This window comes from Xiphophorus hellerii, chromosome 10 (assembly GCF_003331165.1).
Source record: "Xiphophorus hellerii strain 12219 chromosome 10, Xiphophorus_hellerii-4.1, whole genome shotgun sequence".
Taxonomy (NCBI): Eukaryota; Metazoa; Chordata; class Actinopteri; order Cyprinodontiformes; family Poeciliidae; genus Xiphophorus; species Xiphophorus hellerii.
The window spans coordinates 10782921-10809013 of NC_045681.1; the positions used below are offsets into that span (position 1 = coordinate 10782921).

The 26093-nt window shown below is 37.6% G+C and overlaps 1 protein-coding gene across 3 annotated transcripts in view; it reads left to right on the forward strand.

Moving 5' to 3' along the window:
- adam12a (ADAM metallopeptidase domain 12a) overlaps window positions 1-26093 on the forward strand; it is a 105899-nt gene that overhangs the window by 3094 nt on the left and 76712 nt on the right. For all 3 annotated transcript variants that reach the window (XM_032573932.1, XM_032573933.1, XM_032573934.1), the window contains exons 2-3: window positions 16207-16328; window positions 20783-20856. In XM_032573932.1, the coding sequence (XP_032429823.1) occupies window positions 16207-16328; window positions 20783-20856 (196 nt within the window). The remainder of the gene's footprint in view (window positions 1-16206; window positions 16329-20782; window positions 20857-26093) is intronic.

A 26093-nucleotide genomic window follows, 5' to 3' on the forward strand; every position in this document is an offset into this window, starting at 1 on the left:
TTAACTATTTACTATGTCACCGCTGGTGCAGATTCTGGCGACCAATATGATCTTGGAGAATGTTAGGACGTTGTGATAAGTGAGAAGAAAGAGACTATTGAGGAAATTCTGGACTAATTACAAATGTTGTCATTGTGTTGTTCCACTGTAAAGTAGCTGTCATATTTTCATTTATTTTACAGCCCTACTTTCTCTGGCATCTGATTAAAAAGACTTTAAGTTGTAAGAATTGTATTGCAAAAAAAATATTTGCGGTTTTTGGAATCATAACTTTTTAAAAGCTGCCACTTAAGTTATTCCATTATGGGTGAGTTCCAGGACTGCACTGAACTCGTCTTGCTCATTTGAGCTTAATAGGAAACCTGCTTATAATCGTCTCAGTCAAAATGACATCTCAGCAGTAAATGGAGAGAGAAAACAGTTTGAGAACTTTAAAGAAACATTTAAGTGAAACCGCTTGTGTTTTTTTCTTGATTTGTGATGCCAACTCTTTCATCTGGGGCTCATGACAAGTGCTTTGCTCACTGAAGGGTGAGATTCAGTAAAAACACCACAGTATTTAGGGAAGTTGGTGACTCTCATACAAGGAGCTACTTTGACTTTTTGTTGCCTGCTGAAAAAAAAAAAAAAAAACAAAGAAAAAAAAAACTCTGGAAGTCACGATGCTCACTGTGGAACCCTGGGAATTAATTACCAGCAAGGGCAATAGTGTTGAACCAGAGATGAAGCAAGTGGAAGATGTTCATTTATTCATCATCAGTTCTTCCTTGTCAGACGTTTGCCTTGTTGTGTCTCTCCCATGGGGCCGCAGACACGGCGAGAAGCCATTATAGCCGCCGTGTTTGTGCGTGCGACTGACAAAGGCAGCAGTGATGTGTGCTGGCAGGATGTATGCAGATATACATGCGTCACGGTCATCTGTGCTGATTGAGATAAATGACGAGGGGAAGCGCTGTGAAGTGACTCTTAAAGCGCGTATCCTTTTTATCTTTCAACAAAGGGAGAAAAGAGAGCGGAGGAAGTTTTCTCAGGTTGCACACATTCTGCGATGCTTCAGACTCTTCTCAAAATTGTTTCGTAACATTTTGTTGTTTTTTGTCTGATCAGTATGCATTAAGTTCTTCACAGGTCCTTTGTCCTTTGATCACAGTCACAGTACTATGAAGAAACATGCTATACCTTTAGTTGGAAATCAGAACCATTACTTGTTCAGTCAAGTAACAGAGAAGTGGCTACACAGTTAATAACAATGTTCCAAAAATGTTAAGCCCTCACTTATGTGTTTTGTATTTTTGCTTATGTTAGGTCAGCCTTTTAAATTGGTCTTTGGCTAACGGAGGGCGTTGACCCTTAACTCACTGCACTTGCCACTCATTGTAAAGAGCAGACATTGCAATAGTGAAACACTGCCAGTATGCAAAAAGTAGTAGCAGAAAACAATGTAGAGCAGCAACAGTTCTGATAACCCCCCCCCCCCCCAAAAACAACAACAAAAAAACCTAACTACACAGTACAGCTTTAAACAACAACTTTTGTTTTTTGTGACATTTTGGACACAATATTCTTTCTGCTATTACATTAAGACATGCATGTATTTGCGCACACATGCATTCAGACTTTGACCTGTTTTATGAACGCTAATTGTGCCGCATGCAAAAAACGACAAAAATGGTAACAAATCCGCTTTGCTTTATGTGTGGAATACTGCTTGCATGGCCAGAAACGGAAACATAAATTAAGCATGAAGTTGGGAAGCTCCTCCCATTTGCCTTGATCTGTTGTTCATTAAATTTATCTTTTTTTTTGTTTTGTTCTGGACAGCATGTTTTTCAATTGATTCTTAGAAAAATGACAAAAGAGGAGGATTAAAGGCAGTACCATGTCTGAAAAACACTAGAGTATAATAGGCTTTCAATTTCCTTTTCAAATTAGATTACCTTAATTATGCTTTGCAGGCATCTTTAGATTCCTTGAGTCGACGCATTGTAGAGCTGAAAGTCATTTGGGGTATGTCTTCACCAGCTTTGCACATCTAGAGATGTGTTTTTTTCTTCTTTGTAAAAGAGCTGAAGCTCAGCAAGATTGGACAAAGAATATGTTTGGACATCAGTTTTCAAGTCTTGCCACAGACTTTCAATTTGATTTAGGTCTGGGCTTTGGTCCATTTTAAAACAAGAAAATGCTTTGATTTAAACCATTTCACTCTAACTCTGTATGTTTAAGGCCATTTTCCAGCAGGAAGGTGAACTTCTGTTCAAGTCTCAAATGCTTTGCAACCACAAGCATGTGTTTTGTTCCCTAGGATTGCAATGTATTTATCTCTGTCCATCTGTCCATCACCCGGATGGGCAACTTTCCCCATCTCTGGTAAAAAAACATTAGTTTTATTTAGTTTATGCCAAACTTGTATATAAGGAGACCCTAATCTGACAAATTTTTTAAAAACCAGACAACTCTGAGGGATGCATATATCTAGCTACATGTTAACTGACTTAGCATTAGGGCGAGTAGGTGGAGGTGGAAGCCTTACCTTTCTTTCCTTCTACTTGTTTTACCTCCATATATTTGCATTGGAAAATATTTCTCCCACTTGTTTTCTCATCCATCTCAATTTTCTTATCTTCAACATGTAGGGGCACAGGAGGCAGCACAAAAATCTTTGAAGTATAAAACTTTATTTGTTGCATTTAAATGCAGCCATGGGATTTTACTTTAGGCTGCTGCTTAAAAACAGCTCTGATTTTGACTTATTTTTTGGGGAGCGGAGGGGGGGTGGATATTCACTCTACAGCACATCTGAGACAGAGTCAAGACCTGATTTGAAAATATGTTCTCAAGACTGGATTCCCGGATGCGTCTGCTTTGTTCCTTGGTTTTTATGATGCTCTTTGTTCATTTGTGTTCTCTTAGAATTTACTGAGGTGTTAACACAACAGCTAGATTAAATTACACACAGACTATATTAACTAATTGGTCTGCAGATTAATGAGAAATATATTTTTGTTTTTTTGTATTAAGCCACAGAGCTCCAATAGAAGTTTGTCTCATGGAAAATGGTGAATGGTTTGTAAATCGTCCATCTTCAATTGCATTGTATTTTATGATTGTGTATAGCACTTTGGTCCTATCAGTGTATAATGTGCTTCATAAATAAAGTTGGTATGGTATGGTATCTTCAAATGATCCTTTGATACTAAAACTTTTAGTTTTTTAGTTTAGTTAAAAGTGGAAAACTTGAATTTGAAGTATTTTTTTCTGCCTATTCTTGAAAATATAAACTAAAAGGTAATGAACAGAAGTGTTTGCAGTCTTACTCCACACTCTGCCCTTCATTCATTGAAGCTACAGAGGAAAGACGGAGCTGTTCATCGCCATGAAATGTCATGCTTGCATACATATTTCATGGGAGCGCTCTTCAAGCTTCCCTGTCGTCTTCCTTTTTCTCCTTCCCTGACTGTCATGTTTGTTTCCTGGCCTGATATCACTTGTGAATGATTCCCTCCTATGGTTGACACAATCAATGTCAGCAAGGCCTGTTATATAGTTTGAACCAGCATGTCTGTCTCTGCCCTGAGCGCTGTGTGCAGCTTGGCGAGTCGACCTGCAGACAAACGGTGGTTTAGCTACGGATATATTTTTGGGCTGTTGTAGAGCATTTTTGTAGTCTAAACTGTCCTTCCCTAAAGAAACATTATCACTGTGATGTGAGTCATCCCAAGTCAAAGCCTTTTAATATATTTTCAGTATGAATGGACTTATTTGTTCCAGATGACTTAGTCAGGATATTAAATACTTTGAGGTTGGCAAAGAACAATTGGTCAAGAAGTGTTAGTGCATCAAGACAGACTAATCAAGCAGATTCTTTTTTAATCTCTGTGGGGATGCGGATATATGAGAAAATTAAATGGCAGTACTGTTATGATGTGGTCTAACTCTACATGTGTTGTACTGATTTTTCAAAATCTTGTCTGGATGCATTTGACTCCTCTGTTAAAGTTTGAACCACCATTTGAAGCCTGAGGCTCATGTTGGATTTGATCATCGGATTTTCACAGTTTAGCTTCAGGTGCCTCTCTTAAATGAGCCTTCTTATTCATCTGGTTTAGTAATGCAAGACATTTGTCTCATATAAAGTTGGCTTAATGAGTTTCACAAAAGTATTTCACTGTGAAAACTAGGCATGCAAGGATACAGCCAGCTGACATGACAATAAAAAATGTAAGATTCACAAGAGTAAGGGGACATTTGGACAGTTTTTGTGGAAAATGAAAGGACCAGGTACATACTGTATGTCCTAAGCTGCAATTAGTCTTGAACCAACAATATTGTAATACCTATGCTTTGCCTGCAGGTGGCAATTGATTGAGTCACCATTTGTTTAACAGCCTAAAATTTTAAAGGAGACTATACTGTGCATGACTAAAGCACAACTCGTTTATGAGTTCTCATAAAAGTGCAGCTTGTGTTTTCTTCGACATTGTTCAACCTCATGAAGTCTAATAAAAGCGGTAGAAACACGGTTCAGAGATAAACCCTAAAAAATTGATTCTCTTTGTTTTCATGGGTAATGCCATCACTCTTGAGATACACTATATTGCCAAAAGCATTCGCTAGTCCTTTGTATCAATTTCAGTGAGATCTCATTCATAGGTCTAATACAATGTTATTCCTTTAACTTGAACTAAGGGTTTGAGCCCAATTCTTGAAAAATCCCCTTTGGACCCTGTCAGCAGAGAAGTGCCACCTTGTGTACGAATGTAGATGTGATATTCCTTTACAGAAACGGTGTTAGTTTTATACCAGACGTACCATGACGCAAACTTTCCAAAAAGTTCTTTTTTTTTTTTTTTGGTCAGTCTACTGTACAGTACAGAATATTTTCCTAAAATTCACCAGGATGTTTCTTGGCAAATGTGAGATGGAGAATTGTGATATTATGGTAGCAGTGTTTTTTTATTGATTAATTTTTACAGGTATGTCTGTAATAAAAAAAACCCCAAGTGGTTAATAATGGTTATGTATCACTGTTGAGGAATTGCATTTTTAGGTTTAGACAGCGTTATTCCCTTAACAAAGAAAATCATTATTTGAAATTCCTGAAATGCCTCCAACAACAGAACTCCCTAAATGCATCAAATGTGTTTTGCTGTTCATATATTTTCTAGTTTTCTCAGTCAGTCATATTCCAGGAGAGATTTTTCTTCTAACACGACACAGTGATTGTGCAACATAACATTTGTTTCGTTGGAAAATAAAACTGTAAGAGGACTCTCTCTCTGGGAAATCAAAAAATGAAGAACACACCCTTAACTTTCCACAGCGGACATTTTCACACACTGAACCAGATATTAGACTTGCTGTTCCAGCTCTACTTTGAACGGAGAGGCCAACTTTGACGCATAACTAAACAAACCATAGTTTGAACAATATTGCACAAGCTCTGAGGTGTCCGTTGTGGGCAGATATGATAACATAATATTGTGCTTAGATTATATAGCAACAGTTTTTGTGTGAGCTGCTCTGAGCAATATGAATTTAATAAATTACATCATATTTCACTCATGGATTCTAAACCTTTTAATAAAAGAGGTTTTGACTCATGGCTGTAATTACGCTACCTTATTTTCATGCAGTATCCTTCCTTGTAAAGTCATAATAGCTGAAGGACACATCATGCAAACCAGGGTTCTATGGAAACGGCTCAACATGGTATTTTTTATTGTGTACATACAATTTCACCCAATTATTATTCGTCTACACAATATTTTAAGCTGCACTAGTTCATAGCAAAAAAAAAAAAAAAGAGATCCAGGATTTGAATCCCAACTCGTGTATATTTGTGTATTGTTTGAATTGCATCCATTTGTATATTTGGATTCTCTCTGGGTGCTCTGACTTCCTTCAACTGTATAAATTGATGCATTTTGGATTAACCTTCCAAAATCAATTGCCTTTAAGTGAGAGTGTGTGTTGGTGCATTTTTTGACTTTGCAGAGAGGCAATAACCCTGTTGTGACCCTGAAAAGATTGAGAAGGTATAGAAATGGGACTAATGAGCATAGTGTTCCTGTCTTGCCACATATGATATCATTTCTAAAAGTGAAACGCATTCGTGTTACATCACGTCTTGCATCTAAAGTTGTGCTTCCTTTAATGTCTTTTTGTGCATTTTTATTGGAATGACTTGTGTAAAATTCATAGTGTTCTATGTCAGCAGGACCAGCTACTTTACTTTTGCCGTCATGTCGCTGTCTTGTTCACTTTTGTCCATGCTTTATGATCTGGAAGTAAGTAATAACTGGGTCAGTACCCTATACCCAGTTTAAGAGTACCTCCAAGTAGACAAGTAAGTTTTACTGAAGTAATCATAAAGTAGGTCAGATTTGTTCAGTAAGCAGGTCTTCATCAGTGTAGACGGATCATCTGCATAGCGCCTCATGAGACACGATAAGTGATTGCTGTAGAATTTGTATATGTTGATTTTGCAGTGTTTCATATTTAAAACTTTGCGCTGTGACTTGATATGTTTTGATGTGCTTGAAAACTAATTGTGGCAGCCTAACCTAGCTGATGATCAAACTGTATGCTGCACTTTTAAATATGCAGGACAGCAATGCAGGAGATTTATTCTTGTAAAGCTTGTTATTCTTGTAAAGCTACACATTGTGTAAGGTACAATGTTATTAGGAGAAAGATTCAAAACCTGCAGCAAAATAATTCAGTTCGGCTTTTACCTCAATCTGTTTGCCTTAAAGAAACAGATAACTTTGATTAGGTGGGCTTCTATGGAAAAATTAAAACTAGTCAAAATCTTACTCTTTCAACAACTTAATTTTAAATAGGTTTAAAATTAATCTCCAAAAGTGGAAATGAATAGCTAATCAGACTCAAGCGGGTATCTACAACTTTCAAACATTCCATGGCTGTTCATACAAATGTAAATTTATAAACTTTGTTTCAGATATGTATATGGATAGATAGATGAATAACTTTGTCATCATATGAAAGGGCAATACAATAAAATTCAAAAATACAGCAGCACTGAAGAAGTGCTTCAATTTTTAAAAATTGTGCAGCAATAAATAAATAAATATTCAAACAATTTCACGTGGCATTTATACAGTTCTGGTCTTAAGAGGGGTAATATTACTCTCATAAGGATCATGTTGGAAAATTTAAAAGATTACTTGAATCGAAATGTTTTCTGGCCACAAACAACAAAGCTATCACAAATCTGCGTGTGTAAAGTTTACTAAGCTGAAAGAACTGATTTTTCTCATCTCTTTTATAACCATGAAGCACATGTAGGACTCCAAAGGGGCTGAAGTTTGAAAACTCATGACTTAATTTCACAGCTTCAGGGAACATAATCTTCTTGCTTTGCATTTGACTTTGCACAGATTTTAATTTCTTGTTCTTCCAAGACAAAGAACAAGCCCTGTCTATTGCCTAATGGGCATGCATGTTAACAGGAACAAGACAGGACACCTCCTACCTACATGTACCTCTAACAAATTGGGCCCGACAAAGGTCCATGGCTGTCAGTTGCTTTGTCTGTGTCTGCCAAAGGTTTTTTTTTTGTTTTTTTCAAGGGTGAACCCTGTGATGTATTTTTAAATGAAGCGGAGCTAGCAGAACATCAATAGCTCAGAAAGTTTTAACTCCAACCCTGGCCAATTCATCCTTGTTATAAAAGTTTGGATTGGTTGTTAACGCAGTTGGAAAAAAAAAAGGAGCGTTTCTTCTTATATTAAATTTTTAAAACTGAAAGCTATCATTTTCATATACAGTACCACTTGTGAGGTGATGTCAAACCAACGAAATGCGTTTCTTTCTTTCTTTCCGCTATAGACGTTTTGTGTGCATAACTAAAGCCGAGGGTGTAAATTGTAAACTGAAATGCATTAAAGGCATTTTGGAGTATTTTTCAAGTCTGGATGAAAAAAACATTTGCATTTCCAGGCTTTATTCTGAGTTCTATTCTGGTAAGCTCCAATATTTTCACTCCTCCATAAAATGATTTGACTTAACCTCACCTGTGTTTGGCAGCTGCCGATCATTCGTTTGTCCTTGAGATGAACAGTAGTAGCAGTGAAAGGTAAATGAAAATGAGACATCAAAAAGACTTTCAATCTTCTATCTGACATGCAGATGTCAAGCTGGGGGTCAAACGAAAATGTATTTCAGCACTGTCTTGTACAGGACTCAATTCCTGCACATAAACAAGCATTTCAGAAAGAAAGTTGTCACCGTTCCCTGTTTTCAGGTAGTCAATTGTATGAACTAGAAAATAGAGGTGAAGGAACAATGTCCCAGTCTATTTCTAGCCATGTGCCCCTGAGACCACTCCATGTATAAGTATTCACACCACGAGTTTTTTTTGTTTTTTTTCTACATTTTGTCAAGTTCCAGATACAAACCTGTATATTTTATGTACTCAAATCAAAGTACTGATTTTTGTGTTGCGTTGAACCACAATCATGCGAGTTCTTCAATATTGCTTTAGAAATAATATCTGAAAAGTGTGGCTTGCATTTTTATTTGTTTATTATTATTGAAAAGGCTTTAAAATCCCCCTTTTCTGCTAGGACAGCTGCAAGACATCTGGCAAAGATATGCATAGAGGTGTAGAGCAGGGTTAGTTTATTTATCAAAAGTTTGAAACATCTCACAGAGACCTGTTTAACTTATCATCTAAAAATTGAAAGAGTATGTCACAACTGCCAGCCAACCAAGACAGCAGAGACTAGGAAGCTGAAGACGCAGTCTCTCAACAAGGAAACTCCTAGTCAAATCTGGCCTTGATAGAAGTACCAAGAAAAGCCAGGCAGAGAGAATAAATCTGAAAGGGAGGCAAAAGTGGCAAAACTTTCTAGAGGCCACAAAGGACTTCTGACTGAGGTGAATGTTCATCTTTCAGTATGAACAACAACCCTAAACATACTGTCTGGAATGGTTCTGAAAAAAAAAGTAAACCATGAAGTATGGAGTTCCTTTCTTCTTCACAGTTTTTCACTACTTTGCTTGTCAATGACAAAGATGTTCCACAAATCATGTCAATGTCAAATTTATTTATTTAGCACTTTAAAAACCGGACCAAAGTGCTGTACAAAAACAATAATAAAATAAGTTGGTGAAAAGAAAAGGAGAAATATTACAAAAAAAAAAAGAAAAAAATCCATATGTATTGTTAAAATAATATAAGTAATAATAAGTAAAATTTAAATAAAAGTATCGAAATGAATGAGTTTTGACAAAATGTGAAAGTGTTCAAGGAAATCATGATACTTTTACAAGACACTGTATGTTAGATGAAAAATTGTTAGACAAAACAGGGAAGCCACTTTACCAGCAAATCAGATGGACTGAGAATGTAGCTGCATTAACCTGCTGCAAGCATTTGTCCAACTTTTTCATAATCTCTGCTTGTATCAAATTTTTTTTTGACTAGGCACTGGGAGTTTTTACATTTTTACAGTCAGTGCATGCAGGATGTAAATGACAAGAAATAGTATGCATATATCCATTTTTGTCTTCTGAAAATTACCCAATATATTGCTAAAAATAATTATCAGACTCATTTCAGCCGTAACAAAACGCATATTGTCAGTGGCAGACTTAGAGCAGTGTGACCCCATACTGAGGGACTTTGAATGAGCAGCATGCATATGCTTGCCATGACAGAGTTCCAATGAGCTGTAAATGAAATCCATCCGGGAAACCAAATAATGAGCTTTCACACTGTGACTCTGACCTTCGTCAATACAGTAAGGGACATAGGGCTCATGGCAGGCAGTAAGCAGCAGTCGTAAGGGGGTGGATGGCGTAATGGTGTCAGGCGGGAGCATAATGGTACCAGTTTCTCAGACGGGGTTAATCTCCTGTTGAGCATAGGGGAATTTTCCTGCTCAAACATTTCTTTCCTATAAAATAATTAATGGTGGTATTTAGTGGCACAAAAGAGATATTTACCAGTAGAGGGACCACAGCAATAACTGATTTAATTACAACCCTAAATAAGAACCCAAAGTATCGGCATCCTATAAATACTACCACTTATATCTCTCAACGCTGTGGGCATACTGCTACCATATTAGATTTAATCTAACAAGCCATGGTAACAGCATGAATGGTTCCTTGCACCATGATGTCACATCTGCATTTCTGTGCTTCATAATGCAACTCTTAGGAAGCTTGTATAATGATTCCCATGTGTGTCAGAGTTTTGTTTGCATATAAACCAGAACTAACAAGTCCATACACAGTCAAGTTTATCTGTAAAACACATTTTCAGTAACAAGGCAGTACAATGTGCTTTACATCATATAAGCATCATACATTCACCAATTATGAAACATGCAAAAAACATTACATTTTGTCAAATGCCACCATCAAAATCACCAGTCAGCAGGTACAGTTTTACCTTTTCCCTGATGTTGATCGTTACTATCCTAAATATGGCATTAAATATGACATTGGATAATAAACTTAAGAGTTTGCCGGCTTTTCTTGAGTTATTATTGCTTTATTAGCATTTCAACTCAATTAAAATTCAATAATTCATCATAGAAACCAATAGTGACTGTAACTGAATTGTTTACAGGCTAATGGGGAATTGGAAAAGAGATGGAATATAAATTTAAAAAGGCAAAAGTCTTTTGTGTTCTTTTCTCCAAGGTCATTTACTAAGCAATGTCTGCTTGATGGTTCTTTTCATGGCTTAATTCATCATTCTGTTCTCAATCATCAATCTGTTTGAATTAGAATCATTTGCCTGCTGCGACTGGGGATAAATTGAGTTCGTGATATGCCCGTCAATCTGTCATTAATATATGAACAATGGCTATAAACATTGGCCGAGTTTTTCCCCCCTGCATGTGTTGATGTCCAAAGCAAATTTTGGCTTAGAAGCTGTACTGGATCACATCCCAAAACCGGTCAGCACTCTGATTAAAGACTGCAGACACATTCTTTTGATGCAGAAAAAAAAAAGATCATTTTATCAGATCTTCTTTATAAAGAACATTTTTCCATATGGAACCTAGGAGAGTTATTGATGTCCTTTTTTAAAAACCCTTCTTTATGTTAAAGCCAGACAAATTTAATTTGTCTTTCGACCTTGATTTATTCCACATGTATGTCTGTATGCATCTTAGTTCCTAAATTGCTTCAAGTTGTACATATGATGAAGTCTTTACTCCCTGACAAATCTTTTGTTCAAGCCTAATCTGTTCTTATTGTGTGGTTATATTAAAATGGAAGAAATGTTTAATCGCATTGTCATCTGAACTGAAAGCAGAGATAGTAGCTTGACTTTGAAGCCTCAACTTGAGTTGCAAGAAAATAACCCTTCGGACTCTACTAAGACTTGTCTATTAGTGACTTGTTGAACTGTTGGGTGCTGACAGTCCTTTAATTCAGTTTTGTGCCTTGAAGGGAATTTTGCTTGTCAAATAGTATCCTTCATCTTAAAAAGGTAAATTCTCATTTTAAATCTGATATTGATTTGCTGTCAGAGTGACTTTGAAATATGTCCTTGTGTGCATCAGGCCAGGAGTGAATATAGTTTGGGGTGCTCCTTATTGATGTGTGCATCCCATCTCTGGGAGGTGCCGCATGTCGGTGGGGGGCAAGGCCTCATCAAGTTTGGAGATGAGAAGAACAGCAGGTCATTTGTGTTCCAACAGAAAAGATTACTATGAATACATTATTACTCGGTTGCCTGTCAAGTCATGGTTGAATGCAAGAAAGACTGCTCTGGGGTTCAATAACACTGAGCAGTTGTTGATTTGTTTCGGTTGACGAGACTGGGTGATAAAGAGCAGAGCTGAATTTGCAAAAGGTTCGTAACACAAAATGTCTAGAGACTTGTAAAGAGACGAGGGCGGTCATTTGCTGGTGCCATGTCACTGACAACTCATTGGTTCTTTGAAGCACTCATTTAGGGGCTTTAACAATAATGATAAAAAAAAAAACATGCAATAGTCAACTGTCATTTCTTTATATATTTCTTTTGAGGAATCACAGAGGAGTCACACTTTGTTGTACTGATGGAAAGTGGTTTTGACTTCCATTTATTTTGAATTCAGAGGAATGTTTTTATGCCTGGTAAGTTCATTCTGATCTCAATCATTCAGTCATGAAAAAAGTCATATGTGAACCAACATAATGTCTACACAAAACAGAGAACTTAATAAATATCTTTAAGCACTTTGGCATCAGCAAACATCACCCTCCTGTTTAGAGCTGCCTTTGATTAGTAGTGAGTCGAACATTGATCAACATATTTGATGTGTTCTTGCTTGATGGTTTTGATGATGGCATTTAACAGATTGAAATATTTATTTCTTTTTTCTTTTTTTTCTCCCCTCCAGGGGGTCTTTTGTGGACTCTAATGCCCTTATTTGAAAATAGGCTGACAGGAAAGGGGGAAGGAGAGGGGGGAAGACATGCGGTAAAAGTTGATGGGTCCGGGAATCGAACCCGTGACGGCCGCGTCGAGGACTCGAGGCCTCCAAATGTGGGTCGCGCTATCCCCTACGCCACCACAGCACGCCCTTTATTGCTTTTTTCATAAGTAGTGAATGTATGATGTTTTTATGAAGTAAAGCACTTTGAACGGCACACATGAAATGTGCTGTACAAAAAAATTTGACTTGATGAGGAAGAAGCAATGGTGATACTTGGTGAACTATTTTTAACTCAGAAAACACAATACAACATCCATTGAACCTTCTGGTGCATCATGACAGTTGTTTTGTCATCTGTATTTAGGATTTTCCTTTGTGCTTCTGTCACCTCGCTTTCTGATTGGCTACTAGTCACATTCAACAAGCTGCATGCTCAATTGTTCTGTGGGGGAACACCTCGCATGATAGAATACCAGTCCACGACACTCTAACATTTTGAATTTCCCCGATTTGAATTCAGCAGCTCCAACATCCTCCTGAGTGGACTAGATCATTCTTAGCTCTCCACCTACAGCAGGAGCATCTCCTAACATTATCTTTAGAGCCATTGTGATAATCGGGGCTTCCTTCGAAAGATTGACTGAAAAATCTGCCTAATTATCTTGCTGCGTGAACCAGGCTTTATATTGTTGATACTTAATGGCATAATTTCTAATTAGACAGTTGTTTATAACACAACAAAATAGATATTACATTTATATATTTGCCCCGAGGAAAGCCACATCTATTTCACTGGTTCACATTTCTTTCCCCCATGCACACATTCTATCCACATACAGATGTCCAGTCATCATACCTAGCACCACTTTATTGAAGCAATATAAAGTCCACAAGCTCTCTTTGTACATTGGAGCATAAAGGGAGGTGATTATGAACAGAGTCTTTATTAAGACATCTGTTTACACTCTTCTTTATTGAACATATAAATAAGGCGCAGGGTCCTGGTGCCACTTTTACCACTCCCTCAACACTCACACTTGCTCAAATAACATTCAAGCTAACACTACCTGCTTAAATACAGCCTTTCCCAAATGTCTCCACTGGGGCGGTGGGAAAGAAATCAGCCTGAAGACTATTTCCACCAAAATGATTTCATTTATGATGAAATCAAACTTCATCACATAATGCATTAACAAACTGGGTATTTGCTTGTAGATTACAGTAAAAGGTTAAAACGGTATATGCTGGTTGAATATCATCCTCGATGTATATGGCTTTCCCATAAGTGGGTTTCCATCCATTGTCTTCTACTTGGAGGGAGGGAGAGAGATGAGTGCATAGTTATTCACTGCATCATCTTCCTTTTGGGACCGGTGCATTTCAGCATAACAAATCACCTCAGCCACAATGCCGACCTGACCTTTCTGCCAAAACTGTCCATGTATTTTCAACCTCCAATTTGTTTATCCATTAGTACTTTTCCCATAGCTCGCTGTATGTTCCCCACCCCAGCATGGCCGCCTCGCTCACATGGCTTTTTCAGGGACTAATGAGGCTGTAACACAGCTCCAGTTTTTGCTTGCGTGATGCCGCCAACGTTCACGCTGTAGCCTGCTTTTCATCATCGGGCTAGAGCTGGGTGAGGACTGCTGAGCCGGTCACCCCTTGCTATCAGTCGGATGTCTCCATGATGAACTCCAGAGTGGTGGTTTCCCCTTGAGGATAAGCAGAGCAAAGCTCAGCTGGGGAGCTTTGTGCCTGACTTGAGTTAATAATTCTGGATTATGAGCAGACTCAGCAATTTAGGCAAATGAGTCATGCGAAGGAAGACACAAGCAATGTGCACCTCAAGGGACCCTGAATCTGCTGGTAATAAAAATGTGTTATAAGTTTGTTACCATGGGTTGACTTTATGTTTATATGAACTGATTTGAATTTAAAATGGGAAAAAGGTTTTTTTTAAATTTTTTTTTTAGGCATGAATTATACACTGAGTCAAACTTCTGGCTTCTTTCTCAATATAAATCTGTTTCCCTGCTGCTTGGAAATACTTGATGAAACATCAGTGGGAACAACCACCTCTCTACCCCCCTAAAAGCAAACATTTGATTTAGGATGTTTGCAGTGAAACAAATGCTGCTAACAACTCCTGCTGTTTTAGTGAGACACCCTTGGAACAAAATAACTTCCCGCTGCAGGAAGCTGATTACTCCAGGAACCCTGTTTGCAGTGTACTATCTGTAGTTTTGATACTTTGTGTGCTCATGATTTCTACAATTTACAGAAGTTGCAGCTTCTTTCTTGGGTAAAAGTTTGCTTCTGCCAGAGAATACATCCAGCTCAATCTCCTAGTCACTTGGGGATGTCAGCAATGGATTAAGGGGTAAACATACACTTAAGCAAAATGACAGAGCTTAAAGTATTATGTATTATTCTCTGTTAACCTCTTTTCAGAGCAATGAGAGAGCAAATAGAAGGATCCTGTGAAACAATGCTCCATTAGCTTGCTAGCTACACAGCTTTTTGGGTGGATTTGATATTTTATTCTGTCAAATGTAGAGGGTGGAACATGAGGCAAAGCTGTGATTTCTGCACATGATTTTATTAATCTAGATTTATTTATTTATTCTTTTTGGCATGTGCCATTTGGGGCTTTTAAAATAGATCCTGGACAATGTTTAGAAGTGAGACCCCTGGCCTTCAGGAATGAAGCAAAAAGAAAGCTATTGTTGAAAGAAAGCTATAAGCTATCCCATTTGTAGTTTGCCAGGAAGGGGACCTGGCAAACATGTGGAAGAAAGTACTCAGATCAGACTAAAGCTGAATTGAGCCAACTTGTAAAACTCTTTGTACGTTGGAAACCAAAACTGCACATCAACCTAAAAACAAAATTCCTGCATAGAGTTATGGTGCTGGTGGCATTCTGCTGTGAGGATGCTTTGCTTCCTGATGGATAAGGAAGCTGAGGAAGTGGGGATTCATGAAACAAAATGCAAAACAATGCTGGAAGAGACTTGAGCAGAGATTTAACAAGACAATTACACAAAACATACACCTAAAACTGCAACAGAGTATCTTAGATCAAAGCATTTTTATTTGACAAATATTTCAAGATCTAGATGTACAATCTGTTGGAAACATTCTGAGAACTTGACAAAACATTAAAAAGTTTGAGGAGTTTGCATACATTTGCAAGTTTCTGTAGGTGAAATCCCACTAAATTATCATTGACACAACTCTCATGCTTGGAGATATCACAGCAGCATAATCATGAACCTCTGCATTTCTCAGATGTGGAGATTTATGCAACACGAGTGACAAAAGGGGGTGGTTAAGGTTCTAACACAGGCCAGCGGCTCTCATTGCACTATGTGGCAGGGTGCTATTTAGTGGAATTGTGCTCATGTCTGCATGACACAGTAGACAGGCATCATTACACTGATAGCCTCTTAAAAGGAGGTGGACATATGTCCAGCATGTCAGTGTTGATAATCGTTGCCATGACCAACAAATGCATGCAGAAGGCATTATTTGTAGGCAGGGAAACACAAAAGCCGTGACACATTTAAAGACCATAATTCTGTTTAAGTGACACATTTGATTAGCAAGCTGTTTTACTGTCAGGGTTTTCACTGATGTTATTAATGAACACAAGGCGTGGGCTTAATAAGAAGTGGAATTTCTTTGGAAAAATATGCTGTATATGTTGCTGGTGTGGACACAGATTTGCAAATGTCAAGGGATTTTAAAGAGAAATCTGAAACATTTATGTTTTTTTCTTCTATGTCTTTTACAGGGAATCTTTTGGGTGTGGTTGTTGAAACAGAATCGACAACAAAGTCGAAACATTCTGAGACAACGGTGCCTCTTCAACTCGTTGGACAAGAATGGAAACCAGTCAGCAAGCTCACATCACAGGTAGATATTAGAAGCTGAAAAAGCATTTTGTATGCTCTAGTTTATATGACTTGACATGCTATTTCACCTTTTTGCAGTGTTTATTCTGGTGTTTATTCAAAAATGTTGAGGTGTGCCTCATAAAGTTGTCAAATCATATAAAGATAATGTCTTTCTATGCAATATTGCCCATCTTAAAGTTAGATTACTGGGGCAATGGTGACGGTGGTAGGACATTTCTTCCACCTTACTGGTGGTGGTCAGAGAGCCTGGCGGCACTTCTGTCAGTCTGCCCCCGAACAGCTGTGGCTACAATGTAGCAGCTTGCCACCATCAGTGTGTGAATGTGTGCATGAATAGGTGAATGACTGAATACAGAGTGAAGCGCCTTACGGTTCTCTGAACTAGATAAAATGCTATACAAGTACAGGCCCTTTGAAGTTAGATTAGCATGAAGACAAGTATTATGTATGGCGCTCGCCATATAGTTTTTTTTCTGCTGCTTTCCTGGTCATGCCACCACAAAGCTACCAACATTCTAGAGCAGATGTGCATATCATGCCTGCACTAGAGAGTTTCCAAGAATCTGAATTATGTGGGGAGTTTCTTCACCTTCACTATCAGTTTCAGTTTTGAAGAGGATGAAACACTTTCAGTATTTTTCTGATAAAAGTACATTCACCGGCCAATTTGTTCAGTTGTTTGTTAATACACATAATAAATATTGAGTTGTCAAGGCAGCAACTCAATTAATCGAGCCATTTGGATCTGGTGAAGATGACCTTCTGAAGTTCAGAGGATTAGAATGAGGAAGAAATTTTAGCAGTGCAGGCTGTGCAAGGGCCATCCATATGTTGGCAGATTTATAGTTATTTGGTAGTGGGTTCTTCATAGTAAAGACACCCAGAGATTGACTGTTCTTAAGTGCTTCACATAAATCTACTTAATAAAAGAAAACAAACATAAAAACTAACAAAAAATCTTTTATCTCATTAGAATAACAATGAGAAAAAAGTCCTCCTGAGCACCAAACTTCCACAAATGGTGTCAGGATTTGTCAAGTTTGTTTAAAGATGAGATGAGGAAACACAGAAAACATTTCTGATTTTTGGGTACTTGACGCTTGTACAAATTATATATTTTTTGAAGGGCAAGGGAGATATTTTTTTCCCCAGATATATCTTTCAGCATTCTCATTTTGTCCGTTTCAGCTTGATCTAGATTTCCAACCATTACAAGGCTTTTTATTTAATGACATCACAGCTTCTTTGCATTAAGCAGGAGATAAATCCATTTGATTTTAATTAAAACTGTTGAATCGTGACAAAATAAAAATAAAAAATCAAGAGGGGATGATTACTTTAACATGTCACTGTACACCCCTGCAGCAACATTTTCTGCTGTTTCTTTAGGTTGAAGCCTTTATTTTTGTGTGTAAACAGCTGTGGTGGATCATGAGGAGGAAGTGTACACAATATGACCCCTTAGATCATTAGTGAAATGTTTAAATTATGTCCTCCCCGGCTGTTTGTTTTTAATCACAGCCTGTGTAAATAAATATACTTGCCAGGAAAATATGAAAACAGCCTGATTTATTTCAGTTTATGTTATTGAATCAATTCATTCGTGAATTAATTAGTTTTGGCCTAACCAAACAGACGAGGTCTCTCTGGGATTATGTTACCCCAAAAAACCGGAACAAAATCTCTGATCAGTGAATTATAGAGTACTTGAAACAAAGGTGAATCTGAGTGCTCATTTAAATACAGAAATTCCTAATAATAAGTCCATCCACACATTGCACAGTCTCTCTTTTTTTCTCTGAAGTTAAGAAGAGGTTCTGCATGTACAGATTTAACAGTGAGTCTAGTCACGGATAAGGAAACCTGTCAGAAGGGAAAATAGGCTTGCGATGATACCGCCTTTACCCATAAGTGTTCCACTTCCATATCCTCTTATGATCCACTCGGCATTCTTCTTCATGAGGGGTGATGGATCACTTAACCCAGAGCGGTGTTCTTTGCTGGAGCTGACCCAATTTGAACTACATATATATGTGTGTGTGTAAAAAAAAGAAATATGAAACATGAAAGAGAAAGGAGAATTTTCTTCTTTTTTGCCAAGCTGAATGTTTGTGTGGTCTTGTTTGCATCTGTTACAAAATGTGACTGACAGAAGCGATATAAATGACGCAAAACCGCTTCATCTGACTCTAAAAGAGATGGTCAGTGTATCGGAGTGACTTAGGGCATTTGAGTACTTGCCGCTTTCTGCAGGATTAATGTCAAACAGAATAGAACCACAAAGCTAATCCTCTCAGCCTTGTTCTCAGAGACAAAGTGTCTTCATAACGATTTCCATCTACTGAAAGTGCTCATCTTGAAAATACTCTCCCTGCGCTGGGTGGCACACTCAAAGCTCTAGCATAACTGAAGGAGTTGACTCCCACAGAAAAGGGCTTAAACATTGACATTACTGCCTCACACAGCACTAGTGACTAGTTTGATTTATTCTGGTAATTTTAAATCACGGTAACGTACAATTTCATAGAAACTGGGGAAATGGTTATTCATTCACTGGCAAAGCACTGACTGCTTCCAACAAAATTTTAGATGACTTTATGGAAGCCTTGCTTGAAAAGAACTTTTCAGCTTTACCCTTATTTGTCTTTTTGAAAGTATTTGACACTGTAGATCATAACTTCCTATAGTGATGTACTGATGTACATCTGGTACAGTTTATGTCAGTCTGCCAGATGTGGGCAGGCTGATCTATTGACTGGTTTAAATTCTGCTTTTGGTGAAAAGTAGTATTCTCCACTCAATGGTTCCTTGTAAATACTTGTGGATCAGTGTTTCTGGTTTCACCTATTTGCAGATTTTTCTGTGCCTACTTGCTGACAGACCAAACATAGCTGTAATTCTGTTTTTCATGTAGCCTGCTTTTATTTGTAATTTTAATGGGTTTTATTGTCCGTTGCAAAGGTTCTATTGTTAAGTCCCATTTTGTCATTGTGCAGCCACAAACTTAACTGTGCTTTAAGAGAATCTTGTAGTTATAGCAATAAAAGATAGAGCTTACTTGTTAAGTGGAAGGAAAATTATACAAATTGTGTTTCCATGCATACGTAAGTACTTTTTCCCCTTTATTCTCTTTCTTAAAATCCTTAAATTACACCCAACACAGCCAACTTCTTTTAGAAGTCATCCTGTTGATTAAGAGTCCCCTTGTGTGTAAATCTATCTAGCATAAATCCAGCTGTTCTGTGAAGCCTTCAGAGGATTATTAGAGAACATTAGTGAGCAATCAGCATTATGAAGATGAAGGAACACAGCAAACAGGTCAGGGATAAAATTGTGGAGATGTTTAAAGCAGGGTTAGGCCATAAATCAGTATCCCTGAGCATCTCGCAGAGCACTGTTCAGTTTAAAAATGGAAATGGCGTGGCTCAATCAGCTGTTGCCAAATTGCTGAATTGTTCAAAGAACGCCATAAGAAGTCATGTTTGGCGTAAGCCATGTAGGATCAGACATGTGGAACAAAATCCATTTGTCAGATGAGACCAAATTTTTACTTTTTCATTTACATACCAAATGTCATTAGGAAACTAATAAGCCAAAACAGACCATCTCAACGGTGAAATGCGGTGGTGGCAACGTAATGCTGTGGGAGTGTTTTCTTTAGCTGGAACAGGAAAGCTGGTCATAGACTGTGGGAAGATGGATGGCGCTGCATACATGGCAAACCTTGGAGAACAATTGCAGACTGTAGAAGTCTTGGGAAGAAGGTTTCCCTCCCAGCAGGAGAACATGAAACATTCAGCCAGAGCTTCAATAGTACGGTCTACATCAAAGCATATTCAGGCGTTAGAATAACTTAGACCTAAATTTAAGAAGAATGAATAATATTCTGCAGTGCTTGAAAATGGATATTCACAGATTTTCTCTAGCACATCTATTGTTGAGCTATTTTAAAAGGAATAGGCAAACATTTCTGTCTACTGATGTGCAAAGCCAGTAGAGACACATCCCCAAACAGTTGCAACGGTAATTGCAGCAAAAGATGATTGTTGCAAGATATTGACTCAGAGGGGCTGAATACAAATTCATATCACAGATGTTAGACTTTTATTTCAATTTTTTTTTTTTCTCCACTTTGCTATTAGACAGTAATTGATTTTGGAATATCATAAAGAGCCCCTTTAAATTACTGTAATGTTTGTGGTTGTAACGTGACAATATATCAAAACTAAAATTCTTCTAATGCTTCTCCAAGGTACTACATGCTTTGCATTAGCTATCTTTTATTATGAAAATACACTTATCTTGTATGTTACTTTGAAAATAGGTTTTCCTTGGGGAAAAAAAATACTTTATACAAAATATAAAACTGGGCTTTGTTTTTCATTCAGCATCCTTGGTTATCAGATTTCAGGCTAATTCGCACATCACTTCTCATTTGTGTTGTCTCTTTAGAGTCACCCTGTGTCGCTGAAGCTCTCGGTGGTGGTGGAAGGAGAGCAGCTGGTCCTGGCTCTGGAGAAAAACGAGTAAGTGCCCCTCTGTTCACGCTCAGTCCCGACTTCTAACTGACTGGAGTACAAATGGGTGACATATGCGCTGCCCGGGGGCTAAAACCATACCCCAGAAAAAAAAAAAAAGGGGAGAGAGAATTTTGCTCACTCAGTTTGCTCTGCTGGTGTGGGCATTGTAGTGTTCTGTGTGCTTTACTCTTTTGTGTGCTGAAACAAAGACTTGAAAGACAGAAATTCCTGAATACATTAACCAGACGTTGATAAAAGTCGACATCTTCCTCCTTCTTCTTGCTCTGTGTTTCCATTTGATCCACCAGCATTACACGGGGGAGAAGGAGGTTTTCTTTGAACACAGAAGACACTCAACACGCTGTGCATTAAGATTCCGTCAACCTAGGGACTGGCACACATGGGGAGAGAAGGAGGGGGGGTGAAATCATTTGAAAGAGATCAGGTCACCGGCGTGCACGCAGTTTTTTGATAGAGTCGTAGCTGCGATGCGTTTGAATGAATGTTTATCATCTTTGCACAGTTCTGTGTGGCCTCACAGCCGCAGACTGTCTTGCAGCTGAGTGTGCAGCTGAGGAAGAATGGGATGTGATTGATGGAGCAATATGTTTTCCATCCAGCTCTGCTGCCACACATGAGCAACCACGAACAAGCGGAGCTGTCTGCGTGATGGAGAGAGAAAAAGAGGAGGAGGGAAGGCAAAGCAAGGGAGAGCGAATGGGTTTTTATGCCACTGTCAACCGCGATTCTCACTTGTTTTCCAGACTTAATGTATGTAAATTCCACCTGCAAACTGCGGAACAAATACTTCAACACCGGAAACTGCAATTTTATGGCTTACCTGCTCTGGAAATATTTTCATTACAAATCACACTCATTCCCCTGGTGAATTCTCTTGTTTTGCACAGGTGGGGATTTTGCAGAGCTGTCTCGCAGATTGTCAGATTGTTCTAAGCCGCAGTTCACCCATATGAATCTCCTTTGCATTCACCTAAAAGTCTACCACTCCAATTCCAAGAAGAACAGAGATGATGAAGAGCTTTTAAGGCTTTTCTCAAACAAGCGCTGATGAATTATAAATAAAAATCTGTCCGAATATACTGTCAGCACTTGGAGGACGTCTGGAATTTAAGGTTTGATTACAGCCAAAAAGTGTCCTGTCAGATGATGAACTAATACCTCATAAAAACACAACACATTTTATGCCTGTTGAAGAAAACAAAACACTTTAGAGGACAATGATTGAAAGAGGATGTGTTCAGATAAGAGTGTTTGTCTAGATCAGCGTGTCACAGCCAGCGCTGAGCCTGCTGCGCTGACATTTAGTGAAGCATCTTGTCGGAGGCTGCTGGCAGACTGACCGCATGCTGCTGATGAAATCCAGTTGTTCAAACACAGTCGGCAGACGAAGACGAAGGGGAAAAGAAGCTGTGGTTGAGAATGAAATGATGTGAATTGAAAGCCTGGTTTTGTTGTTTTTTGTTTTTTTTTCTAGTCGCAGTTAATAAATGTAGGTGGCAACAAATCACATGGGAGGCGTGCAGCAGGGCTGGGCATGATTGTTTAATTTGCACCGAGAAGGCGGATGCCTGCTGCGTGGTCTTGCAAGCACTTTGCTAATGTACTGAGATATTCACTTTTTCAAATCTTTTCACATTTCAGCCACAAATGTTTTTCAGGGGGCTCGAACGTGACCAACAAAAAGTAGCACATAATCGTAGCATGACAGTAAAATGATATATGGTTTCCAAATTATTTTTACAAAAATATCTAAAAGAATTCAATAGAAATGCCTTTGTATTTAGCCCCTCATACTCTAATACTCTTAAATAAAACCGACTTCAACTGCTTGCCTTCAGAAGAGTCCACCTGTGTGTAATGTAAGCTTAGTATAAATGCAGCACAGCTCAGGTTGAAACTGAAAAGACTACTGCAGAACTGCAGGCCTATTGAGTCATGGTCACACACCTAAAAGTTGGAGAAGAAGCCAGAAGACCTGCTCTGCTCTGCATCCCCAGAACCAGAACCAAATGAGGAGAAGCAGCTTTCAGCATCTATGCACCACAAATTTGGAACAAACTTCCAGAAAACTGTAAAACAGCTGAAACACTGACTTCTTTTAAATCTCCACTAAAAACCCACCTATTTAGAATTGTATTTGAAATGTAATCAATTACAAATTTATTGATGAAACCTGACTTAATTCTGTGTTTTGATTGTTGATTCTATATTGCATTGTGTTTCTGTGTTTGTAATGATGTAAAGCACTTTGAAATGCCTTGCTGCTGAAATGTGCTATACAAATAAAATTTGATTGATTGATTGATTTCAGCTTTTAAGAAGCTACAAAGATATATAACTTAATGGGGAGAATCTACTAATAGGACAACTACTAGTAGAGCACCCCACAAATCTGGAGTGGCCAATGAAAGAGTGGCAGGAAGAAAGTTACGGTTGAAAGAAAACCACGAAATGTCTGGTTTGCTTTTTGCCACACACCATCCCCACAGTAAAACATGATGGTGGCATCTTTTTTTCCAGCAGAAACAGATGAGCTGGTTAGGGTTGATGGGATGATGAATGTATTTAGCTGCACCTAAATACATGGTAATTCTGGAAGAAAGGAGGCTGTAAAAGACTAGACATTCCTCAAAGGACTTGTGGCTGTAAATGACAGCTAAATGATTGACTTTGTGTGGGGAGCTTCATTGAAATGCATTCCGCACAATGTATCATTTTCCTTTCACGTAGCAATTATGGACTACTTGATGATTAATCATATTAAATACCAACAAAGTACACTGAAAGTACATTGTGGTTGTAAAGTAACTTAAGAAAAGTTTAAGGGGTATGAAACCTTTGCACAGTTCATTAGTGTTTCAAAGAGTTGTGCAATACTAGGCTGCAGGACAATTTCCTAGCTTCTATTTCTCCCAAGAAAGCTGCAATCTAAAAATTACAGAATATAAAACAGACCATTTAATGGAAAAGCATACAACAATAAAGATTGTATGAGAGAGAAAACTCAAACATTCTAAAGCAAAACTTTGACAAAAATTATTGTCAAAATGGTTATAATCATATTTGCAATCTTCCCAGTTCAAAGCATGGAAACAAACCTAAACCATAACATTTCAATCATCTCATAATTGGCGGAAATTTTGTCTGAAAATATGCCGGATAGATTTCCATTTTGGACTAAGATTGAATCCCATTTGATCGCTTGCTCAACAATAAATATTCATTTCAAAAATTACTCCAATGTCAAAAAAATTTCAGTTCCATGAATATAAGTATGAAGAGCACACCCAAATCATGTTGGGTCTCAGGTACATGTGAACAACTGATTAGGGTTTTTATTATTTGCATCAAGTAATCGAACACCTCAAACATCTGGACTTTTAGTGGTGACTTTTCATTGCATGATAGAAATGTATAAGTCAAGAAAATTGTAATTGTAAAAGTTAACAAAAATTTAAAAAACTGTCTTGCACGAACAAGGGAAAGAGTACACAAGGATTGCAATTGTAGTCATTCAAAGTTTAAAGTTGACGGAAGATTGGCTCGACCACATGGAAATGGAGGAAAGAGGAAGCTACCAACACTTTGCACCAAATTCCTGGGATGGCAAGTGGTCAAAAACCCTTGACTCCCTACATAAGGCCTGCAGCTAGGCTTGCCACTTTAGAGGTTTCACTTTCCACAGCTAAGCACGTACAAAAAGTCGAAGGCCTCCCTTCCTGAACTCCAAGACGTACACCACCACCGACCCAAAAGCACAAGAAAAGTCAGCTCCAATTTGCTCACAGCTATGTAAACAGGCCAGAAATATTTTCTGTGAAGCGATGAATCAAAACTGCAACCTTTCAGGTCCAAACTAAGCAACTTCAACATAAGAAACCAACAGTGGTACCTTTCCAAACTAAGCAATGTGAGCATTTCCATTTATGGTAAAATTCCAGACTAGTCAGGCAAGTTTCTACACCCAACAAACATATTATACCTATCAGGATAAAATGAAAGAAACAAATATAAATTTCCAACAAATTATCATGTCAATGAAATTTTCCCAGAAATCTTTGGAAGGCTGGCATAACTAGAAATCAAATTAAATATGCTATGAAATGTTTAGCCAATGGTGGACTATTATTACTGCATATCTTCACATGTCATAGAAACTCAAAGGTCCATTGTTACTTACTAATTTAACAGGGTACTAACAAAGATTAAAAAATAGCAAAACAATATTGCAAATATATATATAAAAAAAAACTTTAATAAATCCTCCAACTGATATTTAGTTGGGTTTATTGTGGTCTATGTTATCAATTTTCTTCTGACAATATTAAAAGAAAATCACTACAGCCAGTATGTTGCAGTTTCTATAATTGTTACAGAAAAGTTAATTTATTTTCGAAATTCAATTCAATAAAACTCATTATCTGGATTAGTTATATTCAGAATTTTTTTTCAAGTATTTATTTCTGTTATGATGATGTTCCATTTTAGGTCAATGGAAACATGATATTAACGATTAGCAAATTACATCAGACTAACAAAAAAATTAATGCAGAAATGTAGGTTTATTGAAAAGTATGTTTAATACTTAACTAAAATTTTCTATTTTCAGAAGGTACTTTTAATATGTCAAATGAGCCTCATTGGAAAGCATATTCTGATTGACTGGAAAGCATATTATATCACATCCAATGGTCACCAGATCAACTTGGGTTTCAAATTCAGTGCTCTATTCTAGCATATGAAAATCCCTAAATCATTATTACCTGAATATCATAAAAATGAGTCTAACTTTGTGTCATGTCAGCCTTTTTTTTGTCATGCCCTTGTGTATTTGGCATCACAAGGGCAGTGAACATTCATCACTGTGCAGACAGAGTGTGAATGGTTATAAGATAACATAACATTATAGAGCAGTTGCTATTACATTTGCATTGCACTTACATACTTTTGTAACAGTGGCTAATATGTTCTGTATATATAGTGTGTTTGAATTTTCATCCCATTACACTTTGGTGTAATGCAGAGTTTCTTGTTTGGTATTATTATCCTTGCTTTTCTAAGAATCATAAAAACCAGATGTTTTTTTTTTATGATAATGATTCTGTATTGGCAAGTATGCTTTATCTGACCTACATGTTTGGAATGATGTCATCTAATTACCTAAAATGAAGAGCAATAATGGTTAATCAGCATCTTGAAAGAATATTCAGTGGAATTTTTTA